The sequence below is a fragment of the Chionomys nivalis genome, chromosome 10, assembly GCF_950005125.1.
Source record: "Chionomys nivalis chromosome 10, mChiNiv1.1, whole genome shotgun sequence".
Lineage (NCBI taxonomy): Eukaryota > Metazoa > Chordata > Mammalia > Rodentia > Cricetidae > Chionomys > Chionomys nivalis.
The window spans coordinates 39,650,698-39,668,985 of record NC_080095.1 but is presented as its reverse complement, the minus strand read 5'-3'; the positions used below and the strand labels follow the sequence as shown (position 1 = coordinate 39,668,985).

At 45.1% G+C, this 18,288-nt stretch overlaps 1 protein-coding gene across 3 annotated transcripts in view; it reads right to left on the bottom strand.

Moving 5' to 3' along the window:
* Window positions 1–200: 200 nt before the first annotated feature.
* Mlh3 (mutL homolog 3) overlaps window positions 201–18,288 on the bottom strand; it is a 34,409-nt gene continuing 16,321 nt past the window's right edge. For all 3 annotated transcript variants that reach the window (XM_057783180.1, XM_057783179.1, XM_057783181.1), the window contains 7 exons: window positions 15,222–15,293; window positions 12,554–12,665; window positions 10,307–10,466; window positions 5,433–5,456; window positions 5,265–5,343; window positions 2,275–2,426; window positions 201–558 (listed from right to left, as the gene is read on the bottom strand). In XM_057783180.1, coding sequence (XP_057639163.1) covers window positions 415–558; window positions 2,275–2,426; window positions 5,265–5,343; window positions 5,433–5,456; window positions 10,307–10,466; window positions 12,554–12,665; window positions 15,222–15,293 — 743 coding nt within the window. In that variant the 3' untranslated portion in view covers window positions 201–414. The remainder of the gene's footprint in view (window positions 559–2,274; window positions 2,427–5,264; window positions 5,344–5,432; window positions 5,457–10,306; window positions 10,467–12,553; window positions 12,666–15,221; window positions 15,294–18,288) is intronic.

Below are 18,288 nucleotides of genomic sequence, written 5' to 3'. Positions count from 1 at the left end.
GAGAAGCACCATAAACCCAGCACAGAATGGGAAGAGGCAGCGACTGAAGCTAGGGGACCAGCAGGGAGGGTGAGCGGGAGGAGGCTGAGCCAGGGCTTCAAGGGAAGCAAACCGGCCCTTAGTGTTCAGCATCCTCACACAACGGAAACGGAGAGACTGGGGAAACTGCTCAAAACAATAGCCACACCCTCAAACGTAAATCAGTACCAAATACAAAATCATTACCACTTTATTACTAAATCAGCTGACAAAAGACAGGTGTTATAAGGCAAACTCCTGCGTCCATGAATCCTTCGGCTTGACTGCATCTGCTCCAGACTGATGTACCCGACCTGCGCATGTCAGGCTGACCGGGCACCGCTGTGGTGTTCTGTGCTGCGCATGCTCTCTGCTCACAGCTTTCCTCATAACTCCTCACAGATCCCTAACTCTGTTTCCATGGTGGTTCTCAGGAGGCGCGGACTGCTGCAGGCTCTGCCTTGTATCACAGCCTTCCGCTTTTCCAAAGAGATGCCAGGCACGGGCCAGTTTGCAAAGTTTAGCAATATTGGGTTTTACCTATGAGAAGAAAGAGAATAACTATAATTAACAATAGGAAAAGCTGCTGGCATAAAAGTTTTATTATTTTTTTTCTAAGTACTTCAAAGTATGGCTCCCCAAATGTGTTTAGATTTCTCCTTTCTGATCTCAGAAAAGATAGTAGTGTCCCTCAGAATGAAACTGTAAGTCTGGATTTTTATCTCCTAGTAATGGGGATAGAAATTTCTCAAAGAGGTGGCATTTTGTGGAGGGGTAGTGGGCCTGTTTTGCCTGTGCAACACGTATGTGCATGCCTTGTGTCTGAAGAATCCAGAAAGTGTCAGGTCTCTTGAAACTGAAGTTGTTGACAGTTGTGAGCTGCCATGTGGGTGCCAGGAGTCAAACCTGGGTCCTTTGGAAGAGCAGCCAGGGCTCTTAACCACTGAGCCATCTCTCCAGTTCCATAAAATAAAGAGTTTTAGTGGCGTGCGATCATTTGGACAGTTAGGGAACAGTACATGAAATCTCCATGCAGGAAAAGCCTTCACAGCATCAGCAAGAAAGAGAAGAGAGCTCCAATAAGCAGCACACAGTACAGTGGCCATGTACACACTCAAGTCTGTCTCATTTAAAATCGTAGCAGGAGGCTGGAGAGATTGGGCTAAGAATATTGACTGCTCTGCCAGAGCACATGGGTTTAATTACCAACAGCCATGTGGTGGTTCACAGTTATCTGTAACTCCAGTTCCAGCAGATCTGACACCCTCTTCTGGCCTCCGTGGGCACCGTACACACACGGTGCATAAGCATACACGCAAGAAAACACCCATCACATAAAGAAAAAAAAACAGATTAAAACAAGACTAGAAAGTTAACTGAAGGACCCGTGCATCTACTGGATTATCCACACCATTGTTCACGTGTGGTTCACACCACAAATCAGCCATGGCACAGTAGAGATGGCCAAAGTCGGGCTCCCTGTCTCATGATGTAATACAAGAGATCCTTTGAGACAGCTAGCTCCAACTGCCGGGCTCCATCCCAGCCACACTTACAGGGGACTGGATGTCTTGGCTACGTTCTGACAGTTCTGAGTTCAAAGCATTTCTACCTCTAGGAATAATCAAACCTGGACCTGGCAGGCAACTGCTGTTCAGGATATATGATATTCAGGATCTATGTGCAATATGAGGTTTAAAAACCAGGGGCCACCAGGGAGATCATCTGGCACTTTAGTCTAAGCTCCATTTCAAATGTGAACTGAAAGACTAAGTGTGTGGCCGCAAATAAAACTCCCAGTTCATGTTTTTAAAGCACTCCTGTTTTAGGGAGGATAACGAAGGATTATAATTAAATAGTAGAAACTGGAAAAGAAAGAAAAGATAAACTTTGCTCCTCCCCGGTTCTATAGGTCTTGTTGGTACACTAGCTTGTGTCACCGGAGAACTCTGAGAAAACGCCTCCATCGATTGGCCTGCAGGCAAGTCTGTAGGTCATTTTCCTGATTAGTGACTGATGTGGGCGGGTCCAGCCCGTGATGGGCAGCCGGCCTTGGGTGCTGTGAGAGAGCAGGCCAGTAAGCAGTGCCCTCTGTGGCCTCCGCAGCAGCTCTGGCTTCCAGGTGCCTGTCTTGCTCGAGTTCCTGAACTATAATTAGGATGTAAAAGCCGAATAAACCATCTCCTCCACCAAGTATGTTTTGGTTGATTTTAGCACAGCAACAGAAAGCAAAGTAGGCCAGGGTCATCACAGTACCGTCTTCTCCTGCTCCAAGTGGTCCAGGTCAGCTAAGGGCAGCATTGACGGCCTCCCATGAGCACACTGGAATGGCAGCTGGCATAAGGACAGAGCTTCGATAAGGTGAGAGCTCTCCTCTAGGCTCAGGCAATCATTAAACTTAATGGCCCCTAAATAAAAGAGACACCGAAGAGTCACAGTGTGACGGTGAGAACCAATGTCAACCTTGGGCCAGAACTGAGCACCTGGACAATGTAACCCATTTCTTAGACTGGCACCTGAGGTCATGGAATAGACTCAGGCTTCAGGACTGCCCTCCTGCTTCAGCTTGCATATGGTGTCCGTCCCTCTGATGTCGCAGGAGGCATTCCTTAACCTGGTAAGATCTTGCTTTCGGCCAGGGTGAGTTTATGAAGGTCCACTCTCCTATGCACAGCGGCTCAAAAGCAAACTCTCATAGTGTCCATTTTATCCCTCCTTTTTTAAAAATAATTTATTTAACTTTATTTTATGTGCATTGGTATGAAGTAACATATCCCCCTGGACCTGGAGTTACATCAGTTGTGAGCTGCCATGTGGGTGCTGGGAATTGAACCCAGGTCCTCTGGAAGAACTGCCAGTGCTCTTAACCCACTGAGCCATATCTCCAGCCCCCTTTTTCTTGGTTTTTCAAGACAGGGTTTCTCTGTAACTTTGGAGCCTGTCCTGGAACTAGCTTTTGTAGACCAGACTGGCCTCAAACTCACAGAGATCCGCCTGCCTCCTGCCTCCTGCCTCCCTGGTGCTGGGATTAAAGGCGTGCGCCACCACCGCCAGGCTCATTTTTCCTCTTTCTTAATTTCCATAATCTAAATCTTTACATGTTAGAACTTATCTTTAGTCTAAGATCAATTCACTCAGTCAATAAATGTTAATTAAATGTTTGCTTTGCAGCAAGAGCCTTTCAGACAGTGAGTAAAGAGCTGCCTCTCCCCCACGGAGAGGGGCTCCAGCAGGTACAGCAACATGAGACAAGTCACTACAAAGTCATTTAGATTATCAGCGCCATGAAACACAGATAGGAATATGTAACACGGGTCCGGCCCAGGTTAGACCAGGGAGTGCTCTCTTGGTGAGATGATTCAGCTAAGACAGGATCCACAGGAGAAGGAGCAGAAAGGTTTTTCAGGTTCAGGAAAGGACAATGCGGGGTGTCAGGACACAGGAGGGACATGACAAAGAAGAGGTTGGACACGTGAAGAGCGCAGTGGGGTGTGACACTTGCTGGAACGAGCTGCGGGCAGGGGCCAAAGCACCAAGACCCTTGTAAGCTGTAGGTTATGGCTTTTGCCAAGTATGGTAGGAGAGGCCAGTGATCCCAGCGCTCTGGAGAGAGAGACAGGAGGATCCAGAATTTAAGATTATCATCAGCTACATATTAAGAGACTACCCTGGGCTATAAGAAACTTATCTCAAACAAATAGACAAAAAGAAAAAGAAAGGCAAATAAATACATAGCAGAGCAGTGGTGGCGCACGCCTTAATTTAAGCACTCAGGAGGCAGACACAGGCGGATCTCTGTGAGTTCGAGGCCAGCCTTGCCTACAGCGTGAGTTCCAAGACAGTTGGAGCTGTTATAGAGAAACCCTGACTCAAAAAGCCAAAAATAAATACATACATATATACATAAATAAAATATGTTCATGCCGGCAGTGGTGGCACACGCCTTTAATCCCAGCACTCGGGAGGCAGAGGCAGGTGGATCTCTGTGAGTTTGAGGCCAGCCTGGTCTACAAAGGGAGTTCCAGGACAGGCTCCAAAGCTACAGAGAAACCTTGTCTCGAAAAACCAAAAAAAAAAAAAAAAAAAAAAAAAAAACGTTCATACTAAGAGTATTAGTAAATGTCAATGCATATTTCAGATAGAAGAATTGACTTTTTTTTCTTTGGTTTTCTTTTCTCTTCTTTCTTTTTTTTTTTGTTTTGTTTTTCAAGACAGTGTTTCTCAGTAGCTATGGAGCCAGTCCTGGAACTCACTGGCCTCAAACTCACAGAGCTCTGCCTGCCTCTGCCTCCCCCACTACCGCCTGGCAGGATTGACATGCTTAAAGGCATGTCTGAAAGATTTGCCTGGTTGGGCATGGTGGCACACATCTGTAATTCCAGCATTGGGAGGCTGAGGCAGGAGAATTGCTACAAGTTAGAGACTGGCTTACTCTACGTAAGTTCTAGGACAGCCTGGAGTACAAAGCAAGACCCTGCCTGAAACCAGACAATAACAAGGACCCCTGGGTGCTGAGAGAACAATCACTGAGCAGGAGCCAGAGGGAGTGAGGACTAAGCGGAGGCTTGGGCGGAGGCAGGAAGAGTGCAGACAGCTTCGGAACAGATGCCACGGTGCAATCTGGTGATGAAAGGCAGAAGAGCAGGATGAGGGGCAATGAACAACGAGATCTCTGCCGGGGGCAGACTGATCTGGGAGAGGCACAGGTGAGAAGACAGGAAGGACAGAAATAGAATGGGGGCAGTAGGTCAAGGACAATTACAGGGTTCCAAAGCTGTCACTCCCCTGGATGAGGTCCTCTACCCATCAGATCCCCTACTCAAGACCCCACCAGATCTAATGCATCCTGGACCAGCTCTAAAGGTTTCTCTGGAACCTTCTAAGCGTCTGGTCTTTATTTCCAGCCTAATTTCTTGGTACTCTTGGCTGCTCTTCATGAGAGGAATTTACTCCTGGCCTTTGTGGCTCTGCCAAGGCTGCTTCCTCACACTGTGATGAGCCCCAGGCTCACTCTGGGGTGACTCCGAGTCAGGGTCCTCTAGGGTCCACTCCTCTGCTTTGTCAGTCAGTCTGCACCCGTACTGGTGTTTTACTTTTAAAAAGCAATTTTAAAAGTAGATTCAGGTTCTTACTTAAATTACACTCTGTAAGAGGCGAGCAGAAATGTGCATTTTGCCTCCTCTATAGTGACTGTACCTCTGCAGTGCTCGGCGCACCCGAGATCCTAGTGGTGCGCAGGCTCTTACCATGGCAGGCCTGGGAGGCCAACACCTTCTGGACAGTCAGCGGCAGCGTCCCCTGGATGCCTCCTGTGGTCTGAATCAGCTACATTATTAACAGAAGGGGAATGAGGTAATGAAGCCTTTTGCATGGAGCACTTCAGCATGACACCCTCCAGTAAGAGAAAAGCTTACCTCCACTTGTTCTCGAATAAATTCCTATAAAACCAAAAGGAAAACAGGCATGAATCTATTGTCTTCTTCATTTAGGATTTAAAACCATCCTCAACGACACAGGAAATGGTTCCAAAAATTGAAAAATGTGATGACATGAAATCAAAAAGTCTCTGCACAACAAAGGGGACAGAGAGCCTAAAGTGTGAGGGAAAACCTTTGCCCTTAATATAAGAGTTAACATTTAGATATATAAAGAGCAGCAGATAAACACACACACACACACACACCTGCCAGGCAATAGATGGGCTAATGAATTGTACAGACAATTCTCAAAAGAAATATAAATGGTCAATAAATATCTTTTAAAAGGTTAACATCCCTAGCCATCAGAAAATGAAAATTAAGCCTTCTTTGAGATTCCACCTTACTCTAGTCAGAATAACTACCATGGAGGCTGGAGAAATGGCATGGCGGGTACTAGCACTGGCTGCTCTGCCAGAGGACCTGGTTCAGTTCCCAGCACCCACACGGCCGCTCACAACTGTCTCTAACTCCAATTCCAGGGGATCCAACACTCTTACATCGATGTGAATACATACAAAACACCAATGAACATAAAATAAAATAAAAATATTTTTAAAAAATGAAGCCAGGTAATGGTGGCCTACACTGTTAAGCCCAGCACTCAAGGCAGAGGCAGGTGAATCTCAAAGTTCAAGGGCAGCCTGGTCTGCAAAACAAGTTCCAGGACAGCAAAGGCTGTACAGAGAAACCCTACCTCAAAAAAAAAAAAAAAAAAAAAAAAAAAAGAGAGAGACAGAGACAGAGAAAGGAAAGAGAGAAAGAAAAGAAAGAACAAATCTTGGCAAGGATGCAGGGTAAGAAGAAACCTCATCAACTGATGGGAATGTGAACTACAGCAGCCACTGGGAAAGTCAGTGTGAAGCTGGCTCCAAAAGCTAGTGCAGAACTACCGTGTGACCCAGCGATCCCACTCACAGGCAGCAGAACTACCGTGTGACCCAGCGATCCCACTCACAGGCAGCAGAACTACCGTGTGACCCAGCGATCCCACTCACAGGCAGCAGAACTACCGTGTGACCCAGCTATTCCACTCGTGGGCAGCAGAATTACCGTGTGACCCAGCTATCCCACTCATGGGCATGCATCAAAGCTCTCTATAGCCTACCACAAAGGGAGGGCACATCCATGCCCACTGCTGCTCTCACAACAGAAAGAAAACAGAACCAGCCTAGACACCCATCAACAGATGAACAGATAATCAAAACATGGGAATATACTAAGTGAGGTGTCCCGCCCATATGCAGATCTCAGCTTCTAATTGTTAATGCCTTCCTAGGTGAACGGATGTGCATAGAGGCTAGGAACCAGAAAGGGCTCCTGAGACAAGACAGAGCAGCTCTGAGGGCGGGGGAGGGCAGCGGAACACAGGAGATATTAAGGTGTAAGGGCAACCCTGGTGAAAGCACAGCAGGGAAGGGAAGGGCGACGAGATGGGAAGCAAATCAACCAAAAGACAGTACTCATGAAAATGTCACAAGAAAGCCTGTTACTTTGTAAGTTCATTTTTAAATTTAGTTTTACTTAAATGCTATGTGTGTGTTTTCCTCCATGTATGTCTGCGGGCCACTTCAAGTTGAAAGGCTTATGTCCCAAAGCACACCTGAGACGTTTCTCCTCCCTTATAGATCTTTGTCCTTGTGGAGACTTTTTTCCCCCTTCAAGACAGTTTTGCTATGAAGCCCAGTCTGGTCTTGAGCTTATGCTCTTCCTGCCTCGGTCTGCCTACATCCCTTTATTTACAAATTAAATTAAACTCCAGGGCCAGCGAGATGGCTCAGCAGGAATAGCCCGGGATTCCATAGCCCGGCATTCCTACGGTAGAACAAGAGGACAGTCCTGACCTACACAGACATTCACACTCACTCACACTCACACACACACAGAATAAAATAAAAATTTTAATTAAAGCTGATACTATTAAATGTGCCAATTTGTTTAGCCTCTGGAGGCAAACACTCTCTCAAGGTGTGGTACATTTAATGATCTTTTAACAGCACCATTGCTGTGCAGCTGAGAGGAATGGAAGCCAACACTAACTTCTGCTATTTTCTCCGGTGTGTGTGCGAGCAGGACTGTAAAGCATGTTTATAAGCCTGAAGAGGGGAAGAAGGGTCTCATTTTCAGTTGATTTCATATTTTAGTTAATGTAGACAATCTAAATAATGTTAAAAAGGCTCAGTTATGCCAAACACAGTGGTATATGCCTTTAATCCCAGCAGGCCTGTGAGTTCAAGGCCAGTGCTACAGAAGGAGATCCTGTCTCAGAAAAAAAAAAAAAAAAGAAAAAAGAAAAAAGGAAAAGAAAGAAAGAGAAAGCGGCTCAGACACCAAACTGGAACACAGACCATTAAGAATGTGTCAACGAGCTGGACTATGATGGTGCACGCCTTTAAGCCCAGCACTCAGAAGGCAGAGGCAGGTAAATCTCTGAACTCAAGGCCAGTCTGGTCTACAGAGAGTTCCAGGATAGTCAGGGTTACACAGGGAAACCCTGTCTCAGAAAAAATAAAGTATCACGACTGCTAGGATTCTCAAAGTTACCTCCTCAACACTGAACTGCTCCAACTCTTCCAAAATCAACAAATCCTCCTATCAGCCTGACTAAATATAATCAGATTTTCTGAAACCATAAGCTTTGTTTTAATTTGAAGTAAACTCTTTAAGAGTATCTTTGAAGTCAGTTCAGGAGTTTTTATTATAATTTTCTGGTTAAAACTTTAGGTATTGAATTACAGTAAGAGCCTTGCGGATCATGTCTTTTGGAGTTGACACAATTTGAGTCCAAATCTGGAGCAGGAGTCTGAGAAGAAATGAGCTGTGTGGGCAGAAAAGAGCTCCGCTGAGGCAGAGCTGAGGCTGTCACCAACAGGCAACTTGGAAAGGGAAAGGAAGATAACAAAGGCTGAGCCTGGGAGCACCGCCTCCTGCTCTTCAGTGTCCTCCTTCCGTCTTAGAACAAAATGTCCTGCACATGCAAACTCGGCCACTTCTAACCTTCAGTCACCAGCCGTCTCTCTGTGTGCAACAGAGGCTTTGGCATCTTCTCCTCAGTGCACAGACAGAAACCTAGGGCTTTGTACATGTTAGGCAAGCACTCTATCACTGACCCACATCCCCAGTCCTTTTGTTTGTTTGAGACACACACACACACAGAGAGAGAGAGAGAGAGAGAGAGAGAGAGAGAGAGAGAGAGAGAGAGAGAGAGAGAGAGAACAGAATGAATAGTCCTAAGTAATCCAGGCTAGTTGGTCTAGAATTATGTAATTCAGGCTAGCTTCAAGATTGTAATCCCCCTGCCTCAGCCTTCCAAGTGCTGGAATTACGGGTCTATGACAGCAGCTTGGCCAGCGTTCTAGGAAGAGTCGGCAGGCTTCACTCCTGATGCGCTCAGTCATCTGTCAGATTGCTCCCAATGGATGACTCAGAACATCAAGCAACTCAAGTCTTACTTTCTGGCCACTGCTATTTCCTCTTGCCTACAGCTTCACTTAGTTGAAACAATGTTCCCTTTGCCGGTTCTTCCTTCCTCAGTGTCCCCAGTCATCTTCCAGCTCCCTCAGTGTCACCCCTTGTCCTGTGGCTCTGCCTTTGCTCCTCCCCCTTATCTTCCATCAGTCTCACTGTCTCCTGGCCCAAGTCACCAATTGTGCGTGCTGTTATGGCCACCAGATATGCACAATCCAGATTTCTTTTCTAGATACAAGAGTGACAGTCAGCCAGGCCCCTGGCACCTGAAGGCACCGTCGGCGCTGAGGTCACATCACCCCGGCAGGTGTGCTGCACTGCCTTCCTCCTCCTCAGCAGCACTGTCCTCATCCAGCCAAAGCTCTAGCAGCACGGTGTCTTTTCTCCTTTATTACTCTGTGTGCCTTTCACATCAAATCTTCTGGAGTTTCCCTCTCATCTAGGTGTCAGATCTGTCCTTCCTTTCTATTCCCAGTACACTGATTTAATCAAATCATATAGCAACCAGTACTATAATTCGAACTTTTCACCCGCTTTCTAGCTTTTCCCAAACCTGCCCATGTATCCTAACAGTCACCAACTCTATCTTAAAATTTCTGGGCATTATTTTATTACATTATTTATATGTATGTGCATATGTGTGCATTCATGTGTGCACGTACACATGCCGTGGTGTACACTTGGAGGTCAGTGGACAGACTGAGGGAAACTGTTTTCCCATTCTACCGTGTAGATCCCGAGGACTGAACTTAGGTCAGATCTGGCTGTGGCACCTTTACCTGCTGAGCCATCTGGCTGCCTCTGAGTGTTTTGCCTAAATGTCTGTAAGTGCATCACATGTGTGCCTGATGCCCATGAAGGCCAGAGAAGGGCATTGGAGCCCCTGGAACTGAGTAACCGATGGTTGTGAGCCAACACATAGGTGCTGGGAACAGAGCCGGGGTCCTCTGCATAGCAGCATGTGCATGGACTTGTAAGCCGTCTCTCCACAGGTGCTGTGTTATAACTGAGTGTCTGCCTCCTTTCCGTGAGCTAACTCATTAACTCATCTTAACTTCTAGCACCTGGCACGCTGAACGTAAGCCAAATGTGTGTTGACTAAGGATGAACACGCGTCAGTGGCACTCAGCCACTTCCCAGGCACTAAGGATGAACACGCGTCAGTGGCGCTCAGCCACTTCCCAGACACTAAGGATGAACACCGGCGTCAGTGGTGCTCAGTTACTTCCCAGACACTAAGGATGAACACGCGTCAGTGGCGCTCAGCCACTTCCCAGACACTAAGGATGAACACGCGTCAGTGGCGCTCAGCCACTTCCCAGACACTGGACGATGCATCTCACCTCCACGATGCTCTTAGTCACAGGAGACCTTCCTCTTCGGAGCTCACTGGCCTCCCTCTCTACAAAGCAGAGTGGCACCTTCCCCACAAGGATCAAAGGATCACTGGCATCTGGAAATATCAATTCCAGTCCCAGATCTTCCAAATATTTGTGGTAAGACCTAAAGAGACAGGCACAGATGTGAGTGTGACTTCACCCACTTCAGTGCTAGTGCCAAAACTTGATGGTTTGCAAAAGCGTCCGCGACCTTTGGAAGTTGTATTGTTTTCCTTATGCTTATATGTGTTTAGGATTTCATTATCAAATTTCCTCTTCAATTACAGTAATTCTCATTCACAGTTACACTTTCTAGGAATTCAGTTACTTGTGGCTGACCAGGATCCAAAAAAATAAATGGAAAATTCCAGAAGTAAACTTCTTTTTTCTTTATTTTGGGGACTGCACTGGGGCCTTGCACATGCTAAGCACATGCATCTACAGTCGTAAAATTTAAATTGCTGCTCTGAGAGTATGATCAAATCTCAGCTTGTCCCATTGGCGCACCCTGTGTCCAGCATACCCCCTAGAGGCCACACACCCGTTCACCGCTGGAGGACCCTGTGTCCAGCATACCCCCTAGAGGCCACACGCCCGTTCACCGCTGGAGGACCCTGTGTCCAGCATACCCCCTAGAGGCCACACACCCGTTCACCGCTGGAGGACCCTGTGTCCAGCATACCCCCTAGAGGCCACACGCCCGTTCACCGCTGGAGGACCCTGTGTCCAGCATACCCCCTAGAGGCCACACACCCGTTCACCGCTGGAGGACCCTGTGTCCAGCATACCCCCTAGAGGCCACATACCCGTTCACCGCTGGAGGACCCTGTGTCCAGCATACCCCCCTAGATGCCACTCGCCCATTCACTGCTGGAGGACCCTGTGTCCAGCATACCCCCTAGAGGCCACACATCTGTTCACCATGCAGCTATCAGATGCCTACTCCACTATCACATTTTAAAAGAGAGATTTATCTATTATATTTGTATCTCATGTGTATGAGTATTAGCCTTCATATATGTGTACCATGTGCTTGCGAGGCACCCGTGGAGTCCAGAAGAGGGCATCGGATCCTCTGGAACCAAAGTTATAGTCGGTTCTGAGACTTCATGTGGTTGCTAGGACCCAAACTTGGGTCCTGTGCAAAAGCAGCAAGTGCTCTTAAGACACTGAACCATCTCTGCAGCCCAGCACTGCAGGTGCTATTCGCAGGTAGCCCTTATTTTATTTCAGTGTCCCCAGAACACATCAGTAGTGATCCAAAGCATTAAATACGGGAAGACTGATCATGGTACAATGTGGCAATGTTACAGGACATGCAGATTAGCCGTGGCATAAGGTAGTAATCTATAGGGAAAATAATACATACACAGGGCTCAGTATTGCCATTTTCAGGCATCTTCTGAGGTCCTGGAATAAATCCAGCACACACCCATCCTTCTGTTTTTCTATTGAGAGAACCAATTTGCTTCCAAATCTTATTCCTAAATTTTCATTCTCCACTAAAGAACTAACTTACTGCCCCCACTTAAAGAAATTTGGCTCAAAGAAAAGCTCTGCAAATGTTTTGAATCATAACAGAAAGAGGTAATTAACAGCCTCAAGAACTGAGAAGTCCCGCCTGGGGTGTCTTGGTGGCAGTAAATAAGGGAATTATGCTCTGGGGAAAGCTGTATTGGTAGCAGTGCCTATCCAAACCTGAAATGAACTGACAGTCTTCACTGTCGCTAAGTGACACTGCCAAGAAGTGGGAAAATGACCTCTCTAGCGACTGCTCCAGGACGCCCCACCCTTGCGTCACAGTGCTTGGCTTCTTCCTAATAAGATTATGGTAATGAAGAATCTACAATGAACCAAGACACAAGAATGGAAGCAATTACTCCCCAACTTTGCTCTCAGAAACAGCACAGCATAAACACTTGGCTGTTCCAAGAAATGAGAAGAGTGTTCTAAGCCAACTGCTGGAAAAAATTATCAGGGAAATTCTATCCTGTACTCAATAGCTGTGCTGCAGAAGGAGGAGCGGCACCGGGGTCAGAAGGCAGGCTTCGAGTGCCCGCTCCTCAGCTAACTGTTAAGACCTTGGGTGAGCCATTCACTATTTTTGTCTCAGTTTCCTTTTCTGAAAAATATGGACTATTTATGCAGAAACCTAAAAACTTACTGTAAAGCTTTATACTCCCAGCATCGTGCCCTCGAGGTGTTACTGACCGTAAGAGTCTCCTCTGCTCCTCTGATACTGTGATGGCTAGTGGGGGAATTATTGTGGACGACAGTAGTTTCTTCCGACCAGAGCTTTGTGGCGGCTGCTTCTCGTAGGAGTCTATTGGAAGGGAGGTGAACGAGAACAGAAGAGGGGAGACCGGTACATTCAGTTAGAGGATGCCTGGAGAGGAAAGGCCACGGTAAAAGTTCTCTCAGACTAAGTACTGTGTTCAGTGTTCGGGTCTACACTTTGGATTCTAGTAGTAAACTAAGGGATATTCAGACATTTTCCTCATTTTAGCGGCTTTTCAAAATAAGAACTAGAAGACTAAGCCCTTACATCCCAATGAACAAGGCAGTGTTCCCATAGTTAATTAGTGTGGCATCAGTACCAAGCCACACAATGTGGCATAATGTCTGTAAGCCAAGTCAAGAGGGTTTCTTGGTTCCTTCAGAAAGGTTTCTCAGTCTTTGAAAAGAATTTGCCAGTATTATTCACAAATGATGCAGGCCCTATAGAAAATAAGCTTGGGTGTGAATTTAAGAAAATTATTATTTCATTAAAAATTTTTTATGTGGGCCAGGTTGTGGTGGCTCATGCCTTTAATCTCAGCATTTGGGAAGCAGAGGCAGATGGATCTCTGTGAGTTCAAGGTCAGCTTGGTCTATATCCAGGACAGGTTCCGAAGTTACACAGAGAAACCCTGTCTCAAAAAAACAAAACAAAACAAAAAACCCATTATGTGTATGGATGTTTTGCCCACATGTATGTCTGTGTACCATGTGTGTGCCTGGTGCCCCCAGAGGCCAGGAGAGAGCATTAGAACCTGTGGAACTGAAGTTACAGATAGCTGTGAGCTGCCATGTTGTGCTGGGAATTAAACCTGGATTCTCTGCAAGAGCAGCCAATGCTTTTAATTTCCAAGCTCTCTCTCTCCAGTCTCATATTATTTACGATTGTGTATGCATGTGCTGTGATGTGGGCGTATAGCAGGAGGCTCCACACAAGCCAGGGCCCTCTACACACATAGAGATCAGTGGACAACTTTTTGGGAGTCAGTTTTCTCTTTTCCCACATTATGTGGGTGATGGGACTGAACTGGGGCTGTCGGGCTGCATAGCAAGTGTTTGCCAGCTGAGCTATCTCGCTGACCCCTAAGTTTGTTTCTAATGAGACAAATTTTTTATTTATTCATTTCTTGCATTTCAAGTTTTCTTTGATGACATCCTTAGCCTGAGACTCTTTGCCACAACCCTTAACAGTTACACCACGGCCAACCACTTTAATAATTGTTATGGTCTTGGGTAAGCCATGGTAAGATCGAGTCTCCTGATCTCCCTTTCTTCCTCTGACAATTTTTTATGCAAACATCTCACAATTTTGCACAGCCAGTTCATTTCTTGTGGTTTTCTTAAAGCCTTCTTAAAGCCAACAGCTCGGGGCTGGAGAGATGGCTCAGCAGTTAAGAACACCGACTGCTCTTCCAGAGGACCTGCGTTCCATTCCCAGCACCCACATGGCAGTTCACAACTGTCTGTGACTCCAAAATCTAAGATAAGGGCTCAGTGTAAAGGGTCTCCAGCAGCTTAACACATGCTCATCATGAAGACAGGTCTGTGCGAAATTACCACAAAATCAGCAGCAAACATCAGCTTGCTATTTAGTGAACGGAACAGAATGCCTGATTTGCTAGCTGCCAAACAAGATCAGCAACTCCCTCCAGCTGCTGCAAAACCCTCCATATTCCACTCACCAAGTGAGCAAGGGGAGCTCAAACTGTAAATCCTTCCTCAGAGTAAGTAACTTTCCTATCACTGTTTTGACTGTATCTTTCCGAACTCTTGGGACTTCATTTGTTTGTTTTTCAAGACAGGGTTTCTCTGTGTAACAGCCCTGGCTGTCCTGGAACTCTGTAGACCAGACTGGCCTCGAACGCACAGAGATTCACCTGCTTCTGCCTGTCAAGTGTTGGGATTAAAGGCATACACCAGCATCACCTGGAAAAATATACTCATGGCTGTTTTTATTGGGTGAGGGTGTCTTCATATTATAAGGGCAAAGAAAATGGCAGTGACATTATTGCCATTTCAGTTCATGAAACATCTACCTGGAGAAACCCTATCTCAAAAACAAACAACAAATCAAAAAGCACAGGCACTTTGGAAAGATACATTTAGATAGCACTGATACTAGCTGCCCAAGATGAAATGAGAGACAGGGTGTAGGGGATGCTTTGTTATATTTCCTTCTGTTCCTTTCAGAATTAGATCAATTTGATCACACTAACTGCACCCAAATAAACAAGATTTTAAAATAAAAGTATTATATGGGACTTGGTGGACTGTGGGGAAGGCCCAAAGAGAGTGCACAGGCATCGATTGGAGTGCATCCCTTTGTGCTGGGATCAAAGTAAACTAGCCCAGTCCATCGGTAGGCCTGGGTGGAGAACAAATACATGGGAAACGTGCCTTTGACCAAGTCAGTCAGACCCACATGTTTGAGTTGGCAAGGCAAACTACTGCAGTCTTTCCACTGGTTTTCAGACTGGATGATTTTAGCCTAATTTTTCAAACACACAGTACATCCCTCCTCACGTGTCCCAGTGAGGAAGCTCCTCTAGCCATATTAACTGCGCCAGGAGTCTGGAATCTCCAGTTGCAGACCGAGGCTTACCAGTAATGAGCTGCTCCAAACGAACTCGCTCGTGGGCAGCATGTTGATCCACCAAGACTAGCAGGTTTCCACCTACAAAACCATCTACGGTTACTGGTGTTTCATAAAGTGTGGAGAGAGAAAAGGGTTCATTCAAGCTACCCAATGGCATAAACAGAAGAAACACTGAGTAGATACGATTGCACATTTTTATTTTTTGAGACAGGGTCTTGCTATATATATATATAGCCCTAACTGGCTTGGAACTTGCTGTGTAGACCAGGGTGGCCTTGACGTCACAGAGATCCACCTGCCTCTGCCTCCCAAGTGTTAGGACTAAAGGTGTGTGATATCACACCCAACTCAATTACACTTTATATTAAAAAAATCCTTGAGATTATCAATAAATTAACAAATTCACCCCTGGTTAAAAAAAAAAACTCTTTAACTCATCAGTATTTCATTTAGAAAAGAAGGTTACATCTTAAAATTTATTCAATACAGATTTAGGTTTATTAATTCAACTTTACTACAATGAGGCACTATTAGAAAATGCAATGTATACATTATAATCAGTGGACCTTGATTTGTAAGGCACTCTGAAACTCAAGAGCATACTTGTACACTTTAGATCAGAAGCCAGGGTTTTTTGTTTTTTTTTACAAAGAGTCAGAAAGAAAATATTTTATGCGTTTTAGGCCAGATGGATTCCGTCACAACTACTCAACTATTCATTTCGAGTCAAAGCAGCCACAATCTGTGCCACTAGAGCTATGTTCCAATAAAACTTTATTTATGGACAGTGAAGTAACTGCATATGATGTGGCTATGTCAAGTAGTCTTCTTTCATTTTTTTCCTAACCATGTAAGGATGTAAAAAGCCATTACTTCCCTGGCTGCAGAGAAACAGACCCTCACTGTTCTACTCACAGGCTGCAACTGTAGCTGTTTTAGGCTGGGGCTTCCCACGCTATCCTGGGTGAACCTGTCACCTGGGAGCATATTCAATGCAGAATCTGATCAAGAAGTTAACAACGGGGCACAAATTTCTGCAATTCTAACTAACTCCCAGATGATCTTGCTTACTGGCCCCACTTTTTAAAAAAAAAAAAATTATTTTTTATTTTATTTTTTTTTTTTTGGTTTTTGAGACAGGGCTCTTCTGTAGCTTTGGAGCCTGTCCTGAAACTAAAAAATTTTTATGAGGGCCAAAGAGGTGGTTTATCAGTTAAGAACACTTGTTTCTCATCCAGAAGACCTGGGTTTGGTTTTCAGCACCTCGGTGGGAGCCCACAACTGTAACTCCAGGCCTTCTTCTTGGTATCCACATGTACTGTATACATATGATACACATGTATGTATGCAGGGAAGACATTCAGACATATAAAATAAAACACAAATTTTAACTAAAGACATTTTAAATTATGTGTAGTTGTGTGTCTCTGTATGAATGCGGGCGCTCACAGAGGCCACACGTGGCACGTTCCCTTGGCGGTGAGCCCCTGAGGAGGGTGCGGAGGTAGAATTATTTTTTTTGTTCTCGTTTTATTAATGATAGAAGAAATGCTTTTTTCATTCAATATATTTGTATTATGGCTTCCTATCCCCCACACCCCCCCCTGTCTCCTCTCCATTTACACACCCACCCAACCCACACCAATTCTTTCATTCTTGCATTACAATGAAAATAGGCATCTAAAACGAGGAAAAATAAAGATAAACCAAACAGAATAGGTTAAAAAAAAAAAAGGAGCCAAAGAAAAATCACCAGAAACAAATACAGATGCTGAGACACATACATTCACACACATAGAAAACGCATAAAAACTAAAATCAGAAACCACAATATGTAGAATTCTTGAGGAGCTGTGTGGCTCAATTAACCACTAAGCTGTCTCTCCACCCCTACAGGCCTCACTTTTAAGAGCAGGACTTCAGAATTTCAAGGACAAGCAAGGGAACAGAGAGTTTAGAAGTCAAACCTACAGGGAAGCCTCAGGGACAGGACAGTTTTCCGTGACATTATTATACCTTTCAAAAGCTGCATTTGTATTATTTTGGACCAAAAGATTGTAAGCTTATTGTTATTTTGAAACAAAAGTTCTTCTCTTGAATTTGATCAAAATAGAGAATGTCTTTTTCTTATTTCTATTAAAAGATTTAACATTTTCCTATGATACTGTGACAGTCTCGATTGTCAACTTGACACAGTGTAAATCACAGAGAACTATCTAGAACAGGCTGGCCTGTGGGCCTGTACGTAGAGCGCGATTTTGATTAAGTTGCCTGGAAGTATGAGGCACCATGCCCCGGGTTTGCGGTGCAAACTGAAAGAGCAGAGAGGGCAAGCCAAGAAGGTGGCAAGCCTGTGCAAACCTCTCTCTCTCCTCCAGACTACGGGTGTGATGTGACTAGCTTCTTCAAATTCCTGTCTGGCTTCTTCTCAGTGATGGAATGTACTATGAAGTTGTGAGCTAAAATAAACTTTCTTCCCTACATTGCTTTATGTCAGGATATGTTGTCATGGTTACAGAATGAAACTAGGGGAGATACCAGCAGGAAAGTCTAAGATTTCAAGTAAAAAGAAACAGACAATTTACTTTTTTTTTTTTTTTTGGTTTTTCGAGACAGACAATTTACTTTTAATTTTGAGACAGGATTCATTGTATCCAGACTGGCTGCAGACTACTATGTAGTTGGTGACAGTGAGCCTCTGATCCTCCTGCCTCCTATGTGAGCATTCTGCCAATTAAGCAACACCGCCATAAACACCCCGGCCGAGGTCAGTCTCAGGTGTTGTTCTATACCCGTCATCTTTTCTGAGAGGGCTCTCTCACTAGATTGGGGATTATGGAGGATAAGTTTCGCTGCCCTGTGCGCCCCAGGGATCCACCTATCTCTGCCTCTCCAGCACTGGGATTATAAATGCATGCCAGCACACCCAGCTTTTGAAATTAATTTTTAAATTAATTAATTTATTATACTAATTATTTTTAGGTTAGAAAACAGTATTTCATCATGGCATCTACACAAAAACGTGTCATATACTTTAATTTGTTCTCTCTTTAAATACTTTTAAAAAGTGTTT